The sequence below is a fragment of the Dryobates pubescens genome, chromosome 2 (genome assembly GCF_014839835.1).
Source record: "Dryobates pubescens isolate bDryPub1 chromosome 2, bDryPub1.pri, whole genome shotgun sequence".
NCBI lineage: Eukaryota > Metazoa > Chordata > Aves > Piciformes > Picidae > Dryobates > Dryobates pubescens.
The window spans coordinates 13,858,021-13,879,525 of record NC_071613.1 but is presented as its reverse complement, the minus strand read 5'-3'; the positions used below and the strand labels follow the sequence as shown (position 1 = coordinate 13,879,525).

General features: G+C 44.0%; 1 protein-coding gene across 1 annotated transcript in view; it reads left to right on the top strand.

Annotated features, from left to right (window-relative positions):
* TP53BP2 (tumor protein p53 binding protein 2) overlaps positions 1-21,505 on the top strand; it is a 58,903-nt gene that overhangs the window by 24,941 nt on the left and 12,457 nt on the right. The window contains exons 3-12 of the mRNA XM_054170347.1: positions 3,540-3,653; positions 5,689-5,768; positions 7,803-7,904; positions 11,794-11,968; positions 14,742-14,923; positions 15,323-15,487; positions 15,920-16,157; positions 17,657-17,785; positions 18,761-18,897; positions 20,161-20,650. Coding sequence (XP_054026322.1) covers positions 3,540-3,653; positions 5,689-5,768; positions 7,803-7,904; positions 11,794-11,968; positions 14,742-14,923; positions 15,323-15,487; positions 15,920-16,157; positions 17,657-17,785; positions 18,761-18,897; positions 20,161-20,650 — 1,812 coding nt within the window. The remainder of the gene's footprint in view (positions 1-3,539; positions 3,654-5,688; positions 5,769-7,802; positions 7,905-11,793; positions 11,969-14,741; positions 14,924-15,322; positions 15,488-15,919; positions 16,158-17,656; positions 17,786-18,760; positions 18,898-20,160; positions 20,651-21,505) is intronic.

Genomic DNA, 21,505 nt, shown 5'->3' with positions numbered 1-21,505 from the left:
CTCTTGTTTTTTAGTCCCTTCTGACAGAGGTGTCATGTCTCAGATATTTCTAAGCTTAACTAAAAAAAAAGGCATCAAATTGTGGTTTAATTTTATTTTTCTTTGCCTTAGAAAAGGCATCTTCTCTTTATAAGTGAGAGCAAAAGAAAACTGTCAATACAACATGGGAAGTGTCCAGCTTTGTTTAAAGTATCAAAGTCTAGAGTGAAAAACCAGTAAAATCAAGGTTTATGTGAAACTCCTGAATTTACAGTTAGCCTTAATCCCACACCCTATTGAAGGGCACAGGTTGTGATGATGAGGGATGGGGTTCTCCTGTTGTTACCAAAGATGGAGCCCTGGAGTAGACAGATCCTCTCCTGGTGTTTCCTGAACCTGTATTGTTTGTCTTCTAAGGTTTTGATGTAGAATATGCTAGAAAGGACAGTGAGGTTGTCCTGAGGTCAAGGGAGGGAGAGCACCTATACCAAGAGGCAAGTGAAATCTGCCACTACTTAGTGTTCAAATGGTCTTGTTGAGAAGTGACCTTTTGTGTGAGTGGCATCATAAAATATGTGCAGGTTTATTTGTAAAACCACGTTGTCAGCCTCCCTGGTATTCAAGGAGAGATAAGGAAATAATCTGGATACAAAACCATAAAATGGAGTAGAGAACTTCCTGACATTTGTCTTTGCAAAGATGTCATAAGATAGCACAGGAAGAGATACTTAAATGTTACTTGCACAGCTGCACTGTAACAGCAACATAAGAAATCCATTCATACAGTGGAAACCTTGGCCATTCTTGTTCCCTTCACTGATCCTGTCCTGTTGTGCAAGATTGGAAACAGTTCCAGGTTTCAACTTGGTAACAAAAACCGCCTCAGTCTCACATCATGTAGTTGTTGCACATAAGGTAGGTATTTTCTTAAGCATTTGTATAACATCCTGCAGCAACCATTTGTGAGACATTTTTATGTATTTTGGATTTCTTAAGTTGTTTTGGGGAAGGGGGGAAATACTTTCAGCTTTTACCTTATCTCATTTTAGATGTCAGCAAAGTTCCCTATCTTATTTTTGGCATGATAGGTCATGGCTTCTGTTTTGTTTGTGTTTTAGACTGAACAAACTCAACTTTGTTTTAAAACAAACATGGCTCACAGCATCCAACTTTCTGGGGCAGAAACAAAAGATTTATTCTGGAAAACGACTTCTCAGACTTCAATTACTGAAATCCTTCTTAGATCACTTGTGTCTCTCTTTCTGACACTTGCTCAGGAATTTTAGCTTCTGTTGTCAGACCTTATTAAGCGTACTTTGAATGATTGCTGCAAGCGTGCTTGAGGCACTCAGCTCCCTGAAGGGGGCAAGTTTACTACTTGCCCTGTCCTCTCAGTTTAGCTTGAAATTTGATGAGTGTCAGGACAAACTTTCTTGATCTATTATTGCCAGAATTCAGTTAGGTGACTACCTTGGCCCCTGTAGAAAGAAGTCAAAGGGGGTGTGCATGTGGGGGGGGAAAAAATGATTATAGAATTAGAATAGAATAAACCAGGTTGGAAGAGACCTTCAAGATCATAATTTCTTTCTTTCTTTGAGGCAGATGGAAAAGAAAACATAAAGCCAAATTGTTTGTCCTTTCTTCTTGAGCTTTCCAAATGTGGTTTTGTTTGGTATTTGAAAATCTCTCTGACCTTCCTTTTGAAGTCACTGAGTGGTATTGACAGAATCCTTGTGCAAAGGCCATCTCCCTTGATTATAGAGTTTCAGTTGGAGTGTTGCCCAGCTGCTAGAAATCTCTCATAAGCCTGCTGTATATTCTTTATGCTGGAAATCTGTCAGGGATCCTGTTGGGTTTTTGGTTTTGCTATGTTGTTTTTTTCTTTTTCTTTCTCTTGAATTAAGGTTTAGCAGATGAGGAGTGTTTTTTAGCTGTCTAGACAAGTAACCGCCAAGAGACTGCTTTTTCTGTAACAGTGACCTACTTGCTTATTCTGTAAAGCTAATCTCTTTTGACAGTGACTCCAGAAATTTTCCTTCCTAGATTGCTTGAGCACAGCTGCAGCATTTTCATTTAAAGAAACACTTTTATGTTAAAAAAGGGCTTTTTACATGCTGAAAACATATGTTAGTAGCTCCTCTTCTTAGGAAACTGAAAACATTTGTACTGAACACCAACATTTTTTCTTCTCAAGTGGTTATTCTGTATTAAGATAGTGAATTTAGAAGACTCTCCTTTGAATGTGAATGAACTTAATTAATTAATCTCTCATTTCTTTCTTTTCTCCTCCCCCCACTATCCTTTGCTTAAATAAAGAAAGGAAGCATCCAACAAAAGCCACGTGGGGAAGAATAAAATGGGTGCAGAAGTGGCAGTGTTTAATTTCAGTATTTGTCTGCCTACCTTAGTTCTCAGGCCAGCAACAATACATTCTGTTTGCCTGGCACCCAGAGTGAACAGATCTAACTTGATCAGGAGTCTCAGATGTTGTCATCACCTGTGACAGGATCCTGACTGTGTGAAGTTGACTACTGTAATACATTGACCACACATTTACCATCATTTTTGACATAGGCATAAAAAATGTATGGTAAGAGGTCTCGAACATCAGAAGTAATTGCTTTAAAGTAAAGGTTTAAAGGCCAGTTAGCAATTTTAACCAAACCTTGTCTGGGAATTGCTCAGCTATGAAGTGTGTGAGATTTGGAAGAGTGGTAGTAGAGAAAGGAAGGAGCAATAGTAAATGAAAGCAGCAGATACAGACTTTCACTGGATTTTTGTAGTATCAAAAGACAACTGATAAGGCTTAAAAACTGGAGATGTGACTGACTCTTGAACTTGGGAACAAAAGCAGGAAAAGAAATTGAATGACTCTTGTGCATGTAGCTTTTTAAGAAACATCATCTTACCTTTCTGAAAAGAATAGCAAATTCTTCCTGGAATTGCTTTTCACTGTCTGGTCTTTTTCCCCGAGTGCCACGGTATAAGAAAGACACTGGGGTCCTGGGGGGTGTCCAGAGAAGAACAGAGAGGCTGGTGAGAGGTTTGGAGGTTGTGTTCTATGAAGATCAGCTGAGGGAGCTGGGAATGTTTACTCAGGAGAAGAGGAGGCTGATGGAACATCTTACTGCCCTCTACAACTCCCTGCAAGGAGGTTGTAGTGAGGCTGATGCTAGTCTCTTCTCCCAAGTAACTAGTGATAGGATGAGAACGAATGGGATTAAGTTGTGCCAGGGGAGGTTTAGATTGGATATGAGGAAAAACTTCTTTCCTGAGAGTGATCAGGCACTGGAACAGGCTGCCCAGGGGAGTTGTGGAGTCTCCCTCTCTGGAGATACTCTTGCCTGGATGTGTTCCTGTGTGGTCTGGTGTAGGTGATCCTGCTCTGGCAGGGGGGTTGGACTGGATGAGCTTTTGAGGTCCCTTCCAGCCCCTGAAATACTGTGATTGTGATTCTACTACTTTCTGTTCAGGATCTGTGGAAAATTCTCAAGGCCCACCCTAAAACTACCACAGGAGCATGGCCAAGCTAGGAGTCACCTGGCTTTTTCCCTTTTCAGAACGCCCCATTGCCGACAACGAGCGGATGCTGGATATCTTGCAGCGCTTCGGGATGCAGAGAGGCGAAGTTCGCTTCTTCCTTCGGCACGAGCGCTCTCCCTGCCGGGAAGCAGGTAGGGGTTGATCTCGGCTGGTTTGTTTGTCTCAAGTTTCATTTCATTCCTCAAGGTTAAGCAGACAGCTTGTGTAAGTTATTTATTAATGTCTGTAGGCTCTATGGTGTTGCAGCCCTTTTTGGCCTGAGCATTGCTTTGTTATGACTAGAGAAGGCTAGTAACAGGAAAATCATTCGCTTTAGTTAATGGTTCATCTTCCCTTGCCCAGAGCTGGGGACATTAAATTCCTCTGCACATTTTCTTGATCCAAGCACATCCGGTGCTAAATTCTTGGGAAGAAATCCCTTACAGTGAGGGTGGTGAGACACTGGAACAGGTTTTCCAGAGAGGTTGTGGGTGCCCCCTTCCTGGAAGTGTTCAAGGCTAGGCTGGAGAGGGCCTTGAGCAACCTGGTCTAGTGGAAGGTGTCCTTGCCCATGGCAGGAGTTTGGGACTAGGTGCTCCTTAAGGTCCCTTCCAACCCAGCCCCTTCTTTGATAGATACTTAAGCTACAGCTAAATATCTAGAGATCTATTGTAGTCTCTTGTTTTCAATCAAGTAACCAAACTGTTGTACAGCAATGTAATTTATTATTATTTGAACTTAAGGTGTTTCATTTGAACAACACTTTACCAGGGTGATAAACTCAGCATGCTTGGCAAAAGATAGTTCTTTGATGTTTCTCCCTCAATCTACACATCAGTATTAGTCTCAGGAATAGCATTAAATGGGCTGCCTAGTCAAGTTCTCCTGAGCATATGATGTCTATGCTTTGTAATCACCTAGAAAGAAAAAGAATTTTTCCTTTTCAAGTTTTGTTTTTGTTTCCCTGTGCACTCTGTATTATCTTCTCAATAGGATCCTTAAGAATTTAACTCAGTCTTCTTCTTCCTCTTCTGTTTTCATCCCTGGTAATCTTCATTGTTACTGGAAATGCTGTATTTATGTTAAGTGATACTGTACCCAGCATATTTTAAAATAGCTAAATAATGTATCTTGAGATTTGAAATGTGTAGTGACAATAGAATGAGTACATGAAGAGTTAAACCTGTGCTATCTCTACCTACTGAAGATCTTACAGTGCAGTCTAGTTGTCAGAATGTCATTTTTAAAGTCCATAATGCATTACTGGCATTTCCTTGTCCACAGCATTGCTAAGCAATATGTCTGAAGAAGAACAAGGCAATAGTTAGGAGCTCTGCAGTTAAGTCTTGCTGTAATATGCCCTTTAAGTAGGTATCATGTGGAAAAGAAGCCAGCAGAGATGACATCATCCTGTAGTGCTTGTGTCTTACAGGAAAAAGAGTGAGTCTTGTATTTGGCATCTGAGCATAATTTGGACATAATTTGAAAACATTAAAGTAAGATTTCTAGTTCAGTAGCATCTTCACTGTCACAATGACTGTCAGGAAGAAAATGGTGTGCTTTTCAACTCTCATGTGCAAATAATCATCTGTATTCAGTGCTGCACCTTTCATGGTAGGTGACTAACCTGCAACTATTGTTACTCATAGTCTCTGCGAGACACTTGGCAAAGGAATACCACAACATCTCGATGCTGGTTTTAAGCTATTGTGGTCCAAATGCCTCTCAGAGAATTAACCATATATTTGTGTGTCATTTGATGAGGGGCCCAGGGTTTTGTGACAATTGATCTGTAATACATGCTTATGAGGGGCCTCCTGACTGTAGGAGAAACATTGCTATATCATACTGTTGGTTGCTTCCTGTTTTTAAACAGTCTTAAAATAGATGTTGACATTGAACAGCAGCCTCTTTGTAAAGTATCTTGTGTCACCAGTGAGGTTTATCTTAGCTGTAGCATGGAAAAAAGTTTCTAAACCAAAATAATTGTGCTGTGTCTCCTTGTGTGCTGAATGCCGTGTCTAAAGGGATAAGAAAAATCCCCAGCTACCTTACCACCTTTGACTATACTGTATTTCTGTCTAGCTACAGCACCCAATACCTTACCACCTTTGACTATACTGTATTTCTGTCTAGCTACAGCACCCAATACCTTACCATCTTTGACTGTAGTGTATTTCTGTCTAGGTACTGGACAAAGGTCTCAAGATCCAGCCTTAAAAAGAAATGGTGTGAAAGTGCCTGGTGATCGAAGAATAGAGAATGGAGTAAGTGCTTGATGCAATGACCAGTATAGTGGAAAATGGAAGCTTCACTTCATTTGAGATGCTGGTGCAAATCCTACCCTGGAACCTAAGAGGCTGTTTTGGAGAGGTTTCTGGTGACTGCTCTACACCAGACACACAGCCTCTAGCAATTATCACCATTGATTTCACTTCTGTAGATACCCCTTGAGTTCCACTGGTTGCCATATCTGTGTTTGCTGCTCTGAGGTCACCCACATGAATTCAGCATGCTTTCCATTTTCCACTCCCTGTGAAAACTTTCCCTTGTTTTTCTTCAGTTCAGTGATTATTTACATGTTCAGTTTTGTGTCAGAGATCTCTTAGTTCCAGATTGTTCCAGTAACATGCCCTTCTGGCTAAGAAGGCCAATGGTATCCTGGGGTGCATTAAGGAGAGTATGGCCAGCAGGTCAAGGGAAGTTCTCTTCCCCCTGTATTCTGCCCTGGTGAGACCACATCTGGAGTACTATGTCCAGTTCTGGGCTCCCCAGTTCAAGAGGGATAGGTGTATACTAGAAAAGGGCTTTGAAGATAATTAAGGGGCTGGAACATCTGACGAGGAAAGGCTGAGAGACCTGGGGCTGTTTAGTCTGGAGAAGGGAAGGAGGAGAGGAGATCTTACTAATGTTAATTAATGTTTATGAATCTGAAGGGTGGGTGTCAAGAAGGGCCCAATCTCTTCTTAACGATGTCATGTGATAGGACAAGGAGCAATGAATACAAACTGAAACTAGGAGGTTCCACCTCAACATGAGGAAAAACTTCTTTAGTGTGAGGATGACACAGCACTGGAATAGGCTGCCCAGAGAGGTTGTGGAGTCTCTTTCTCTGGAGACTTTGAAGACCCATCTGGATGTGTTCTTGTGTGACCTGCCCTAGGTGATCCTGCTATGGCAGGACAGTTGGACTCAACGATCTCGAGAGGTCCCTTCTAACCCCTGTGATTTCAAATTAAGACCAGTTAGTGTTTCAGCATTGAATCCACTGTCATTTATTCTTGGTTCAGAAGAAACAGATATGGTTCAGTCTAGATTGAGGCACTAGATGTGAGCAGGTGACCAATGTAATGTTAGTGCTGCCTTTGAGGGTGGTGAGGTTTTTTTTCCACCCACTGTATTTTAACTTCATTTCCTTCAGCTTGTGCTGAAGTGCTTAGAATTGTAACGATACGCCTAGGACCACAGATCTATCCTGCCCTGTGCTAAGGATTCTGGGTTCAGTCAGTCAAAGGTGATTCATGCTGAGCTTAATTATAAAGAGTTCTGAAATGCCTCTTTAAAGTGCTGCTGGGATTTTGTTAGAAATATTAATGTTTCAAGAGATGTCAGCTTATGTGTGCTGCTGGATGGGGCTGTGCATGTGTTTGAGCTTACAGCTCTGATATTTACCACAGAAATATACTTAGGCCACACCTTGAGTACTGTGTCCAGTTCTGGGCCCCTCAGTTTAAGAAGGACATTGAGACTCTTGAATGTGTCCAGAGAAGGGCAAGGAGGCTGGGGAGAGGCCTTGAGCACAGCCCTATGAAGAGAGGCTAAGGGAGCTGGGGTTGTTTAGCCTGGAGCTTATTGCTCTCTATAGCTACCTGAAGGGAGGTTGTAGCCAGGAGGAGGTTGGTCTCTTCTCTCAGGCAACCAGCACCAGAACAAGAGGACACAGTCTCAAACTGCACCAGAGGAAGTTTAGGTTTGAGGTGAGGAGAAAGTTCTTCACAGAGAGAGTTGTTAGCTGTTGGAATGGGCTGCCCAGGGAGGTGGGGGAGTCACCATCCCTGGAGGTGTTCAAGAGGGGCCTGGACATGGCACTTGGTGCCATGGTTTAGTAGTCATGAGGTCTTAGGTGACAGGCTGGACTTGATGATCTTTGAGGTCTTTTCCAACCTTATTGATTCTATGATTATTTTGGTGGATACTCAGTTGTTGTTGCTATTTTTTTTGAAGAGCTCTCTGCACTAGCTCTGAGTTGCATGCTAGCCAAGGAATTCCAGGCTTAGCCTGCTTTGGATTTTCTTTGACAGGTCAGTGCTCCAAGGATGGACATGACACTGGCAGAACTTCAGGAAATGGCATCACGCCAGCAGCAACAAATTGAAGCTCAGCAGCAAATGCTGGCCAACAAGGTGAGTTTGGAGCCAGACTGCTTATAACCAGGAACCAAGGTAGTAAGGATCACGAGGTGGAGGGAGGGTTGGGGATTTGCATTAATGATTTTGTTTGGGTTTTTTTGTTTATTTGTGGGTTTTTTTGGGTGGTTTTGGGTTTTTCTTTTGTTGTGTTTTGGGGTTTTTGTGTGTGGGTTTATTGTCTTTTTGTTGGAGGGGTTGTTTGGGATGCTTTTTGGCTGCTGGGGTTTTGATTTTGGGCTGTTGTTTTGTTGGGGGTTTATTTTGTTTGGTTTGGGCTTTTGTTTACTTTGTGTGGTTTTTTTTTCCCCTTGGGTGTTGTTGTTTTTCTGGTGGTTTGTGTTTGTTTGTCTTGTTTGGTTGGGTTTTTTCTCCTCACCTCTTAAAAAGAGGGAGCCAAAGAAAAAGGAGCTCCGTTTATAAATTTGAAAGTCAACCTATGCAAATATTCAGTAGTAAAACATTCAGATAATGCCAGTGATAGAGGTGATTGTATAGCTTACTAAAAGGATAGTGGTAGAGCATGTGACATTAATATATTGTCATTCATCCTGGTGGCTCTGCCAGCCCTGTTTGTGTTCCTTATGGTGACCAGCTATTCACCAGCTTGATCACTGAACAAAGCTTTTGTCCCTGGGTATAATGCTACCCTGTAATGATATCTTGCTTTCTACTGACAGAGTTCAGTGTGTCTAGTTTCCTGGGGCAACTGTCTGGAAAAGGTGGCATCTATGTGATAAAAGTGACTAGGAGAGTGATGTGTGAAATGCTTGCTGAACAATAACAGAAAAGCTAATGAGGCACACAAGATGTTCCTGAATTGTTTAGGGGGGGTGGGAAATACTCCCAATGGTGGCATGGATTTCATGTGTGGCTTCAGTGGTTTTGGTACACACTGCTTCTGACATTGCCATAGAAAATGATGCTTTTTGCAGAGCACTGTGATGTGCAAGCCCATCCTGAAGAGCACTCAGCCATCCTGAAGGATGAGTTCCCATGGTTTCAGTAAACATCTCAGGAGTTTTCTTCAAACTCTGGCTTCCTAATGGATCTGAAACACCCATGAAGTCATGCATGGCCTGTCAAAACAGCCAGTAAAACTTTTTGTCTCTTTTATGGTAGGAAGTTTTAAGAGATTAAGGGACTAGAACATCTGTCTGAGGGGGAAAGGCTGAGAGACCTGGGGCTATTTAGTCTGGGGAAGGGAAGGAGGAGAGGAGATCTTAATGTTTATGAATCTGAAGGGTGGGTGTCAAGAAGGGGCCATTCTCTTTTCAGTGGTGTCCTGTGATAGGTAATGGATGCCAACTGGAACACAGCAAGTTCCACCTCAACATGAGGAAAAACTTCTTTACTTTGAGGGCGACAGAGCACTGGAACAGGCTGCCCAGAGGGGTTGTGGAGTCTCCTTCTTTGCAGAATTTCAAGACCCATCTGGATATGTTCCTGTGTGACCTGCCCTAGGTGATCCTGCTTTGGCGGGGGTGGGCTTAGACTCACTGATTTCTGGAGGTCCCTTTCAACCCCTACCATTCTATGACCTGATATGTAGAAGATGTAAGTCAGTCAGCCAAGTGATTACAGTTTTCACTTGAACTTCAGCAGCACAGTTAATACCTATTTTGGCCCGGTAAATTTGCCAAGGTAGAGTGTTGCCCTCTTCTCAAGTCCAACTGGCAGATGTGTCTCTCTTATAAAAGAGAAACCTAATCTTTCATAACTTCTGTCTAACAGGTAACTGCAGTAGACCTTGCTCTTATCAACAGCAATAATGCTGTAGTCATAGAATCATAGAATGGTCTGGGTTGTAAGGGACCTCCAAAGGTCACCTAGTCCAACCCCCTCTGCAGTAAACAGGGACATCTTCAACTAGATCAGGCTGCCCAGAGTCCTGCAGAGCCTTACCTTGAATATCTCCTGGGATGAGGCCTCAACTACCTCCCTGGGCAACCTGTCCCGGTGTTCCACTGCCCTCATAGTGAAGAACCTGTTCCTAACACCCAGTCTAAATCTGCTCTTCTCTAGTTTGAAGCGATTACCCCTTGTCCTATCACCACAAGCCTTTGTAAACAGTGCTGGAAGGCCACTATTAGGTCACCTGGGAGCCTCCTCTTCTCCAGGCTGAACAACCCCAGCTCCCTCAGTCCTGAGAGAATTAGCTAACGTAGTCACAATATAATCAAACCAGGAGCACTGTATTTGTTTGCTTGAAGGAAAATTGTACATGGTTTATTTTGAAATAAAATAAAAATGGTGAGTTTGAGGCTGGGTAGCTTCTCATCCAGGAAGGTGTCTGCTGCCTGTGGTTTGCAGAAGAGTAGCTTTGTGGGTGCCCATGGGAGAATTCTTCATTTCATGTAGCCTCTGAAAAGGCATCTAGGAAAGCAGGTTTGTTCCACAGAGGAGCTTTTTTGTTGGTTTTCTTGCCTTCTGGAATCAGAGGCAATATTAAAAATAGATTCTGAGGGGGGCAAAATATACTGTCTTTTTAGACACAAGCTGTAGGATCTATTCTTTTTGTTGGCATTTTCCTGTGTGGGATTGACTCTAAACTAGTGCATACACCTGCAGGTGCTGCTTGGCTTTCTCTGGAAGGCAAAGTTGCTTTTTTTGCTGTTTTTTTAGTCAAAGTCTCTGTTTCTAAATATGACTGCTGACTTTTGTTTGCTTGGTTTGGTTTGCAGAGGAAGTGTTGAGTTCTAATGTTAGTAAGCAGTGGTGATCTTGACTGTTGGTGTGTGCTTGGGAAAGTCTTAGCAGTTCTCCTCTGGAATAACCTATCTATCATCTCCAGAACTGGAAGCTGTGTTTGGTGGTCAGTGGTTTAAAGGAAATCTCTATAAGTGATTTAGTGGTTTCTTTTAGCTCTAAACTATAGACACCTGTAAACTGAAACTGGTAGCACACCACTTTATTCATACTCTTGGAGAGGCAAAAGGATCCTCTTCACTGAGGTGCTGTCTGTTGTATAAATGGGGAGCAGATCACAGTGAAGGTTTTCCCCATGTCTGGAATCATCCTCTGTTGTGACAGCAGTTATTTGTTACCAGGAAATGGTGAATTTTCAGAGCTTTGGTGTGCAGCAGTTCACCTCCTCAAGGAGATCCTAGCAAAACTACAGGTGAAAAACATTGTCAGTAATTGGACATAATCATATCCACATGATCAGAGAAGGGTCAGCAAAGCTGGTGAAGGGTCTGGAGAACAAGTGTTATGAGGAGCAGCTGAGCAAACAGGTGGTTTAGTCTGGAGAGGAGAGGGCTGAGGGGAGACCTTATTGCTCTCTACAACTCCCTGAAAGGAGGTTGCAGTGAGGTGGGAGTTGGTCTTTTCTCCCTAGTATCAGATGAAAGGAGGAGAGGAAATGGCCTGAAATTGTGCCAGGGGAGGTTTAGGTTGGAGATTAGGAAAAATTTCTTTGCTGCAAGAGTGGTCAGGCAGTGGAACAGGCTGCCCAGGGAGGTGGAGGTGTCACCGTCCCCGGAGGCATTAAAGAAACGTTGTTTCTACGAGCAGCATGGACAAGGTAAAGCGGAAATGAATCTTTAGCTTCTGCAACTCAAGAGCCAAGGACTGATTAAATGGAACTGGCAAATGCTAAAACTTCAGCAGTTTGGAGTAATTTAATGGGAGAAGAATTTACCAAGGGCTGTTAGACATGGATGCTACACGGATGTTTCATTAAGTTCTTGTACTACCAAATGGTTGTACCTAGTGCTTGCTCTGTTCTCTCATGCTTCCCTTGACACTCAGGGGTGTCAGGATGCTGGGCTGCTCTGAGCTGCTCTGGCAGTTGTTTTTAAGTTTTGGTACCGTTTTTGTCAGTACCTCACAATAAATTAAATTAACAAAACCCCAAGCAACCAAATCCTTGTCTTTAATGCAGGAACAACGCCTGAAATTCCTGAAACAGCAAGATCAGCGACAGCAACAGCAAGCTGCTGAGCAGGAGAAACTGAAGCGATTAAAAGAAATTGCTGAGAGTCAGGAAGCCAAACTTAAGAAAGTGAGAGCACTCAAAGGCCATGTGGAGCAGAAAAGACTCAGCAATGGGAAATTAGGTGAGTTGCTGCTTGGGGAAAGTATCATAGAATCAGGTTGGAAAAGACCTCAAAGATCATCAAGTCCAACCTCTCACCCAACACCTCATGACTACTAAACCATGGCACCAAGTGCCACGTCCAGTCCCCTCTTGAACACCTCCAGGGATGGTGACTCCACCACCTCCCTGGGCAGCACATTCCAATGGCTAACAACTCTCTCTGTGAAGAACTCTCTCCTCGCCTCCAGCCTAAATTTCCCCTGGTGCAGCTTGAGACTGTCCTCTGTAGCCTCTGATTTTTCATATGTCTTCTGAAGAAAAGCTGAGGGAGCTGGGATTGTTTAGTCTGAAGAATAGGCTTGGGAGGAGACCTTATTGCTCTCTACAGCTATCTGAAAGGAGGTTGTAGTGAGGTTGGTCTCGGCCCCTTCTAACAAGGAACTAATGAGGAACAGGAGGCAATGACCTCAAGCTGCACCAAGGCAGGTTTAGGCTGGATGTTAGGAAGAATTTCTTTGCTGCAAGAGTGGTCAGGCGTTGGAACAGGCTGCCCAGGCAGGTGGTGGAGTCACCATCCCTGGAGATGCAAAAAAAAAAAGTAAATGTGGCAATTTGGGATGTGGTCTAGTGGTCATGGAGATGTTGGGTAGAGGGTTGCACTTAATGATCTTAGGGGTCTTCCCCAACTTTAATGATTCAGAGAACTGCTTGAAAGAGTCCAGTGCAGAGCCACAAAGGTGATGGAGTGGAACACCTCCCTCATGAGGAAAGGCTGAGGGAGCTGGGGCTCTTTAGCTTGAAGAACAGGAGCCTGAGAGGTGACCTCACTCATGTTTATAAATATGTGAGGGGCAGATATCAGGAGGATGGAGCCAGGCTCTGCTCAGTGATGTCCAGTGACAGGAAAAGGGGCAAGGGGTGCAAACTGGAGCACAGGAGGTTCTATGTAAACATAAGGAAAAACTTTCTCACTGTGAGGGTGCCAGAGCACTGGAGCAGGCTGCCCAGAGAGGTGGTGGAGTCTCCTTCTGTGGAGACATTTCAAACCTCCTGGATGTGTTCCTGTGTGACCTGCTGTAGGTGATCCTGCTCTGGTCTTTCGAGGTCCCTTCCCACCCCTAACATTCAGTGACTCTACGAACTGTGGGTCTTGGAACTCAAATATCTGTTGATTTCAGTGATTTTTGAGGAGGTGAGTTGAGTGTTCCAGAATATGTTTCATCTTGACAATTTCACATTTTGTACTTGCCAAAGAACCTCCTGAATGACCTAGAATAAAATCTATTTTCCTAGAGGAATTTTAACTATCCCGTAAGGACACCCTCTGTTTTGAGCCTGGCATATCTGCTCTTTAATTGCAGTGCAGGGGTTTTGCTGATTTGCATACCTTTGTGTAGCACAGTAACTTTCTCTGTCCTTGGTGTTAATACCTGACACTCCTAGGGTTATTTTCTTGGCCTCTAACAAAGCTTGGCTTGATATTTGTATTGCCTTTTATGCAAGAGGTAGCTTAATGGCCAAAGTGGATGAGTATTTTCTTTTTAAGCATGGAAATAAGGCTGGTGTCTGGCTTGCTGCAGTACCAGTTGGGTGCTTGCAGTTCAGCTTGTGTATGCAGTATTAAATAGGGATTTTGGACTTCATATCAACATACATTCTTTTTGTCCTCACTCTACAGCTATTGTACAGAACATGTCAATCCCAGCTGGAGTCAAGTGAAAATACATTGGTTTATTAAAGTAAAAGATAGATGTATTGTTAGGAAGCATGATGTTTTACAGATGGAGAGAATGCTGTCTGGGTTCTGTTACATGAAATAAACATCTGTTCAATGCAACAGAAGGATGGTAGAGTAATACAAGATCTGGAAGCATGTCTGTCTGTGCCTCCTGCACCTTCCTGAGCAAATCTGGTTTTGATAGTTGCTTGAACTCTGAGTCCTTAAATTTTATTCTATAATGCAACAGTTTTGGCAGTGGGATCTGCTCCCCAAAAGGAGGTTGTAGTGAGGTGGTGGTCAGTCCCTTCTCTCTAGTATCAGGTGACAGGACAAGAGGAAATGGCTTGAAATTGTGCCAGGGTAGGTTTAGGTTGGATGTGATGAAAAATTTCCTTACTGCAAGAGTGGTCAGGCATTGGAACAGGCTGATGGCTTCGCCATTCCTAGAGGTGTTCAAGAAACTTGCAGACATGACACTTCGGGACATGGTTTAACAGACATGGTGGTGGTAGGTTGATGGTTGGACTTGATGATCTCAGAGGTCTTTTCCAATCAAAACATTTCTGTGATTCTATAAAGCCCTCTGAATCTTTGTTTAATACAACAGCTCAAGTGTTTTGTCACTGACTTCCCGTAACCTAAATCCAGAGTCTTAAATATCATAACTGTGCCTTGTGGTTGGGTAATTGTCTTCCTGTGGAATTCAGTGTTAAGTAAATTTAGACTTCTAGAGACAAAATTCAGCCTGGTAGGGTTGTTTTGTTGGTTTCCATACTTGAGAAAGGTGGGGGGAGGGAATGATCTTTTTCTTTGCTTTCAGAAAGTAAAAACTGTGCAGTGCTTTGAGTAGACTGAATTTCCATGCTCTTGCTAGTGTGTTTGCCTTTACAAATGCTTAGAGGAAAGGCTGGTTTGACAGGAACCAGGAGTTAGTGGCAGCTGGCTGCAGCCACTGTGCAGCACTGCTCTAGAGGCCGGCAGGGTGCTCTCTGTCCCCTTAACCACTGCTTTGGAAGCAGCCCACGCTGGGCTGTTTCTCAGGGCAGCTATTGTGCTCTTCCGTCCTCTGCAGTGGAGGAGATTGAACAGATGAACAGCCTGTTCCAGCAAAAGCAGCGCGAGCTGGTGCTGGCCGTGTCAAAGGTAGAGGAACTCACCAGGCAACTGGAAATGCTGAAGAATGGCCGAATTGATGGTTACCATGACAACCAGTCAGCTGTAGCTGAACTTGACCGCCTGTACAAGGAGCTGCAGGTAATGGAAAGCCAGCTTGTGACCCCCGACTCTTAAGGGCCAAAAGTTGGGTCGGGTTGTTTCATATCTCGTCAGAAAGAAATTCTGTTGCTCCTGTTACTGACACAGCCACGTGGCTGCCTGGGTGCTGAGGATGGAGGGTTGGTTGTACAGAGCTCAACAGGAAGGAGCAGACAGTGTCTGTAGCTTTCCTTTCTGCAAAAGTTGGAGACTAACCAAGATTTTCCTCTGGAGAAAATAATCTTTAGTTTGCCGGCGTGCCTTGACTTTTTAGGAGGCTTTTTCTCCTCTCGGTAACTGCTTCCTGTTCCCTATCCTGAAAGTTTGATTTGTTTTGATTTTTGTTGTTGTTGTTGTTTTCCCCTCCTCCCCCTGCTCCTGCTTTGTGAATCTATTCAGTTGAGGAACAAACTGAACCAGGAGCAGAATGCCAAGCTGCAGCAACAGAGGGAGTGTTTGAACAAGCGCAACTCGGAGGTGGCAGTCATGGACAAGCGTGTTAATGAGCTGCGAGAGCGCCTGTGGAAGAAGAAAGCAGCTCTGCAACAGAAAGAGAATCTGCCAGTAAGTAAGGGATCGCTAACAGCAAACAAAATCAATTACATTTGTAGCCCATGCAGTCTGAAGGGGAAACTTGCCTGTGGGGAAGGCTGTTGAGACGCCAGACTTGTGGTGGGTTTCATCCATACGTGGTGGAAAGTCTTCTATTATTAAAGTACCTTTCAGGGTACGTTGGTGCTAACCTACTTACTCTTTATGGACAAGACCTTCAGCTGGTGTGAATTTTTGTGGGGGGTTAGATAATTTCTATTTTCCCTATTGCTACCTCCAGGTTGATATTTCTTAAAGCTTTTTTTTTTTTTTAAATGCTTTTAAAAAATATTGGAATGTAATTTTCTACTTGGTTTTTTATCATTTATTCAAATTTCAGTTTCGGGCTCTGATGGATGGATACTGCAGGACAGCATTCTTTAAGTTTTCTTTCTTTCTCCACAGGTTTCTTCAGATGGGAATTTACCACAGCCAGCGGCTTCTGCTCCAAGCCGAGTGGCAGCAGTAGGTCCTTATATCCAGTCTTCTACTATGCCACGTATTGCTTCCAGACCTGAACTCTTGGTGAAACCAGCATTTGCAGATGGGACACAAGCTTTGCAAGTACCTGATGGTCCGCTGAAAACACAAACTCTACCCAACATGAGAGCTGGGAACAGTTCACAAGCGAAAGCTCCTGCAGGTAACAGCTTACAATTAAGAGCTGTTTCTCCAGAAACACTTTTTCTTACCTACCAGCTCTGTCTTCCTTGGTTGGTTGTTTTGTGTGTTTGGTGGTTTTGGGGTTGTTGTTTTTTGGTTGGTTGGTTTTTGTTTTGCTGGTTTGCTTTTTATGTTTGGTTTTGTGTTTATTATTTATTTATTTATTTACTTATAAGTGTTACTTGAGATGTTGATCTTGCTACTTGCAGTTTTCCTGCACCGGTGAATATGCTTTGTTAGTACTGAAGTGTTATGACTCAACGTGTTATAAACAAAGTAATTCTCTCAGTGAGCAATTTGTTACCCAGCATAGGACCTAGGAAGATTTTTCTGTAAGCTAGAAATGTGTTTGTTAATTTTTGTGTTTAAATACTCCTAAAACTGAAACAAAAGTGTTTTGAGTTTCTAGAGGCTGTTCTAGGAGGTATGTATGCACACACACATACACATATGGGTCACAGCCTGGTGCCTGGACTTAAAAACTATCAAACCAAAGTTCTCTGCTCCTGCATTTTGGAAATGACACATGTATTAACCAACATTAGAAGTCTTTTGAAAGAAGCAGGGGATGGTAGCACAGGCACAGCAGTAAAGTTGCTGGTGTGTTGATGGTGTAGTAATATGGAGAACTATGAGTTCAACACTTGACATGGGGTGTGTCCTCTCCTGCTGGGAGAGTTAATAGGCTTTTGCCTGGCTTCTCTCTTTGGCTTTCTCCTATGAGATATAGTTCAGATCTGTGAGAGTCTGAGTCTGCAGAAAGAGCTGCAGATATTTCTTCTGTGCTCTCTTGGGAGGAGAAGACTCACTGTTCAGCTGGGAAAAGTTAAAAATGGAGACTGAGCTTGTAGAATAGTTCTGTTCAACATCATCAGTGACATTGGTGAGGGTATAGAGTCTGCTCAGCAAGTTTGCTGACCATACCAAACTGGGAGGCTTGGCTGATGTGCCTGAAGGCTGTGTGGCCATTCAGTGAGACATGGACAGGCTGGAGAGCTGGGCAGAGGAACCTAATGAGGTTCAACAAGGATAAGTGCAGAGTCCTGCACATGGGAAGGAATAATAAACTGCACCAATACAGGTTAGGAAGCAATCTGCTAGAGAGCAGTCCTGTGGAGAAGGACCTGGTAGACAAGTTATCCATGGGTCAGCAATGTGCCCTCGTGGCCAAGAGGGCCAGTGGGATCCTGGGGTGCATTAAGAGGGGAGTGTGTCTTTGCCAGTATTTGAGGGAAGAAGGCAGTCTAAAGTAGTTTGTGAATGCTGTAAGTGAAGATGTGTGCAAGGACAAACTGTTTTGCTGCTGCTTTGATAGCTGTTTTCTGAGCTTGGTTTTGCATTCTCTCTTTAAAACAAATGAACAAAAATCTATAGTGATAGGATTTAATGCAGTTAAACTGTGACACTTGCACACTCTCTACACCTGACTCTTACATAAACATTATCTTAGCTTAACCTTTTTCACCTGTTCTCTCCTAGGTTCTGTCGTTCCCAGTGCAAAAGCTTCCCCAGCTGCCACTGACTGGAGTAGTTCAGCTGCAGACAATCATATTAGTCAAGGACCAGCCTTGACTTCTGGAAAAGGAATTGTGAGTAGTGAAGGACAAGGTATGTTCTTATGTGCCTGGGTAATCTTAAAACATGGAGGATCTAGTTAATGTTGTCTGTCTCTTTAAATGCCTCAGTAAATACAGGGGATTCCTTTGAGAGCAGATAAAAAATAGAATGTTCACAGATTGCATTGGATTGGAAGGGTCATCTTGTCCAACCCCACTGCAGTCAGCAGGGATACCTCCAGCTAGGTCTGGCTGCCCAGGGCCACATCAAGTCCGATCTTGAATGCCTCCAGGGATGGGGCCTCAACTACCCCTCTGGCCAACCTGATCCAGTATTTCATCACTCTCATTGTAAAGAACTTTCTCCTGATGTCCCACCTAAACCTACCCTTCTCCAGTTTAAACCATTTGCCCAGCCTGTCTTTGTAGGAGAGGTGCTCCAGCCCTCTTGATCATTTTGTGGTCCTCCTCTCAACCCATTCCAGCAGATCCAGGTCCCTCTTATGTTGGGGGCCCCAGAGCTGGACACAGTACTCCAGGTGAGGTCTCACCAGAGCAGTGTTGTCAGAATTACCTCTCCCAATCTGCTGACTACTTCCTTTGATGCAGCCCAGGATGCTATTGATCTTCTGAGGCTTCAAGTGCACATTGCTGGCTCATATCCAGCTTCTTGTCTGCCAGTATCCTCGATATTGCTGTATAAGCTTTAGTATGTTGCAAGGATTAAAAAAACCCCAAACCAAACAGATAAAACAACAACAATAAAAAATGAAGCAACAGCAAACCCCAATCCCTCCCCCCCAAAGTAACAAAAACCTCCAAACTCATTTCAGGTAGTGAAGTAGGTACTAATGCCTTCATATGCACTCCTGTTCGATTTGCCAGATAAGAGCATTTGGCAGGCCCTTGAATCATTAGCACAGGAGTAAGATGGGTACAAAAAGCATCCCTTGCATACACTTGTCTTGAATATTGCATGTTGTCATGTTGTCCTTCCTGAAAGTCCTTCCCTTCTCTCTAACAACAGCTGAAGGAGAAACTTTCCTACGAGACAAAGAGAAGAAGGTGCGTCCCTTCTCCATGTTTGACTCTGTGGAGCAGTCTGCTGGGCTGGGCACCCTGAGGAAGAACCAGAGCAGTGAAGATCTCCTGCGAGAAGCACAGGTACACAGGGGAGCTTGGAACTACTGCATTTCGTCTGAGAGGGTTTGCTGCACAGCTGCTCAAATAATGCTGCCAGGAAGCTGTTTGTAAAGCACCTGGGTCATCTTTTAAAAGACCCATTCTAAGTGGAGGGGAGAGGGCAGAAAGTATTTTAGGCATTTAATGGCAGTTGATAACTCAAACCTGTTCCCTACAGTTACTGTGGTGGGGAATCTACATCACTGAGCAGATGAATGTGTCTGTTACTGGTATTGTCAATGTGTGTGTATTTTGGGTTTGGGTTTTATTCCCCTCTGCCAAGATTATAGGATTATATTATATACTACTACTATTACAGGCTTTAGCATGGGTTGAAATAGTTAACATACTTACTTCACTGTTTGATGCAAGTGTCCTTCAGATGTTTGATTGCACCTACATCTTGGAAGGACATTGAGACTCCTGAACATGTCCAGAGAAGGGCAATGAGGCTGGGGAGAGGCCTTGAGCACAGCCCTATGAGGAGAAGCTGAGGGAGCTGCAATTGTTTAGCCTGGAGAAGAGGAGGCTCAGGGGAGACCTTATTGCTCTCTACAACTACCTGAAGGGAGGTTGTAGCCAGGAGGGTGCTGGTCCCTTCTCCCGGGCAACCAGCACCAGAACAAGACACAGTCTGAAGCTGTGCAGGGGAAGTTTAGGCTGGAGGTGAGGAGAAAGTTCTTCCCAGAGAGAGTTGTTAGCCATTGGAATGTGCTGCCCGGGGAGATGGTGGAGTCACCATCCCTGGAGGTGTTCAAGACGGGATTGGATGTGGCACTTGGTACCATGGTTTAGTAGCCATGAGGTCTTGGGTGACAGGTTGGACTTGATGATCTTTGAGGTCTTTTCCAACCTTATTGATTCTATGAGGAGCACAATGTGATCAGGTAGAGGTGAAGTAAACAGAACAACTGTGGGTGACAAGTGGAAAGCAAGCTTCTTGCCTACAGATATTACCAAGTGCCACCCCAAATCTCTGTTTGCTTGCTGATGTAAATATAGCTGCTGCAGAAAAGAAAATTAAGGAGAATGGATTGAAAAGTATAAGCAACTATGATGACAAAATGTTACAAGAAGTCTCTTCATGTCTGGGGTGTTTTTGGAACACTGGATTGTGGCGGTGTGGAACAGCGTTGCAGCAAGTACTGGATACTGTTGTGCTGTGAGGATCTTTGGTGCCTCACAGCAGAACTCCTAAAGCATATTTTGCTGTTTAATTGGAATTTTTTTTTTTCTGTCTTTCAGACAGCCAACAAAAATGTAACCAAGGTGCCACCACCTGTCCCCACTAAACCAAAGCAGATAAACTTGCCTTACTTTGGTCAAGCCGGTCATCTGCAACCTTCTGATGCTAAGCTGGATGGAAGCCTGCAGAAGCTGCCTTTGGCTGTTGTAACTATGGGGAACAAAAAACAAACAGTGGCACAGCAGCCTCCCCATCCTTCTCAGCAGATACAGCAAAGAATTTCTGTACCTCCTGCAGGTCCTTCTCCTAGCCCGGACCAAATTCTTCCCTCCTCCAAGCAGGAGAGTCCCCCAGCAGCAGCTGTGAGACCTTTCACGCCTCAGCCGTCCAAAGAGACCTCGCTTCCACCGTTCCGAAAGCCTCAAACTGTGGCTACAAGTTCCATCTATAGCATGTACACCCAACAGCAGACTCCTGGGAAGAACTTCCAGCAGGCAGTGCAGAGTGCTTTGACAAGGGCACAGACCAGAGGACCCCACTTCCCAAGCGGTAAGCGTGTGGTGCTTTATCTGTCATCAGTCCTCATAAACCTCAGGTGGATGTACATGCAGTTTTGGTCCCCGCTGCACAAAATAGGTGTGGACAGGCTGGAAAGTGTCCTGAATGATCACAGGACTGGCAGATCTATCATATAAGGAAAGGCTGAAAGAGCTGAGTTTGTTCAGCATTGAGAAGAGAAGGCTTAGGGGAGACCTTATTACCAGGTACCAGTACCTAAAGGGTGGCTGCCAGGAGGCTGAAGACTCTTTTTACAAGGAGTGCCATGGACAAGACAAGGGGCAACAGGGGGGGTAACAGGTACAAGTTTCTTCAGGGGAGGATTCAGATGAGACTCCAACAGAAAATTTTTCCCCATGAGAATGGTTAGACACTGGGAATCATCTCCCCAGGGAAGCAGTGTATTCCTCTACACTGGACAGTGTGAAGGCTCAACTTGACAGGGTGCTGGGCTGTCTCATCTCAACTATGCTCCTACCTAGAAAGGTTGGACCAGATGATCCTTGGGCTCCCTTCCAATCTGGCATTCGTTCATACTTGCCACCTAGTCTGCAGGTATAAAGCTGTTCCTCAGGGGGAATGAAGCAGGTTAGTGCAGCTGTAAGAACCTGGGGTGGATCTTACATGCTATGTATCAGCATGAACAGAAAGTGCAGAGAGCCTGCCTTGCCCTTGTGAGATCAGTAACAATCAACCTGGTTACCAGATGATTTCTTTTCGGTCCATCGCATTATTCTGCCTCTCTGCCCTACCCAGGTCAATCAGGTTGCATACTCTTTTCAGGTTTGGGCATCAAATATTCACTACTTTTCTTCTTTTCCTTCTCCACCCTTCTCTGAACTGCTC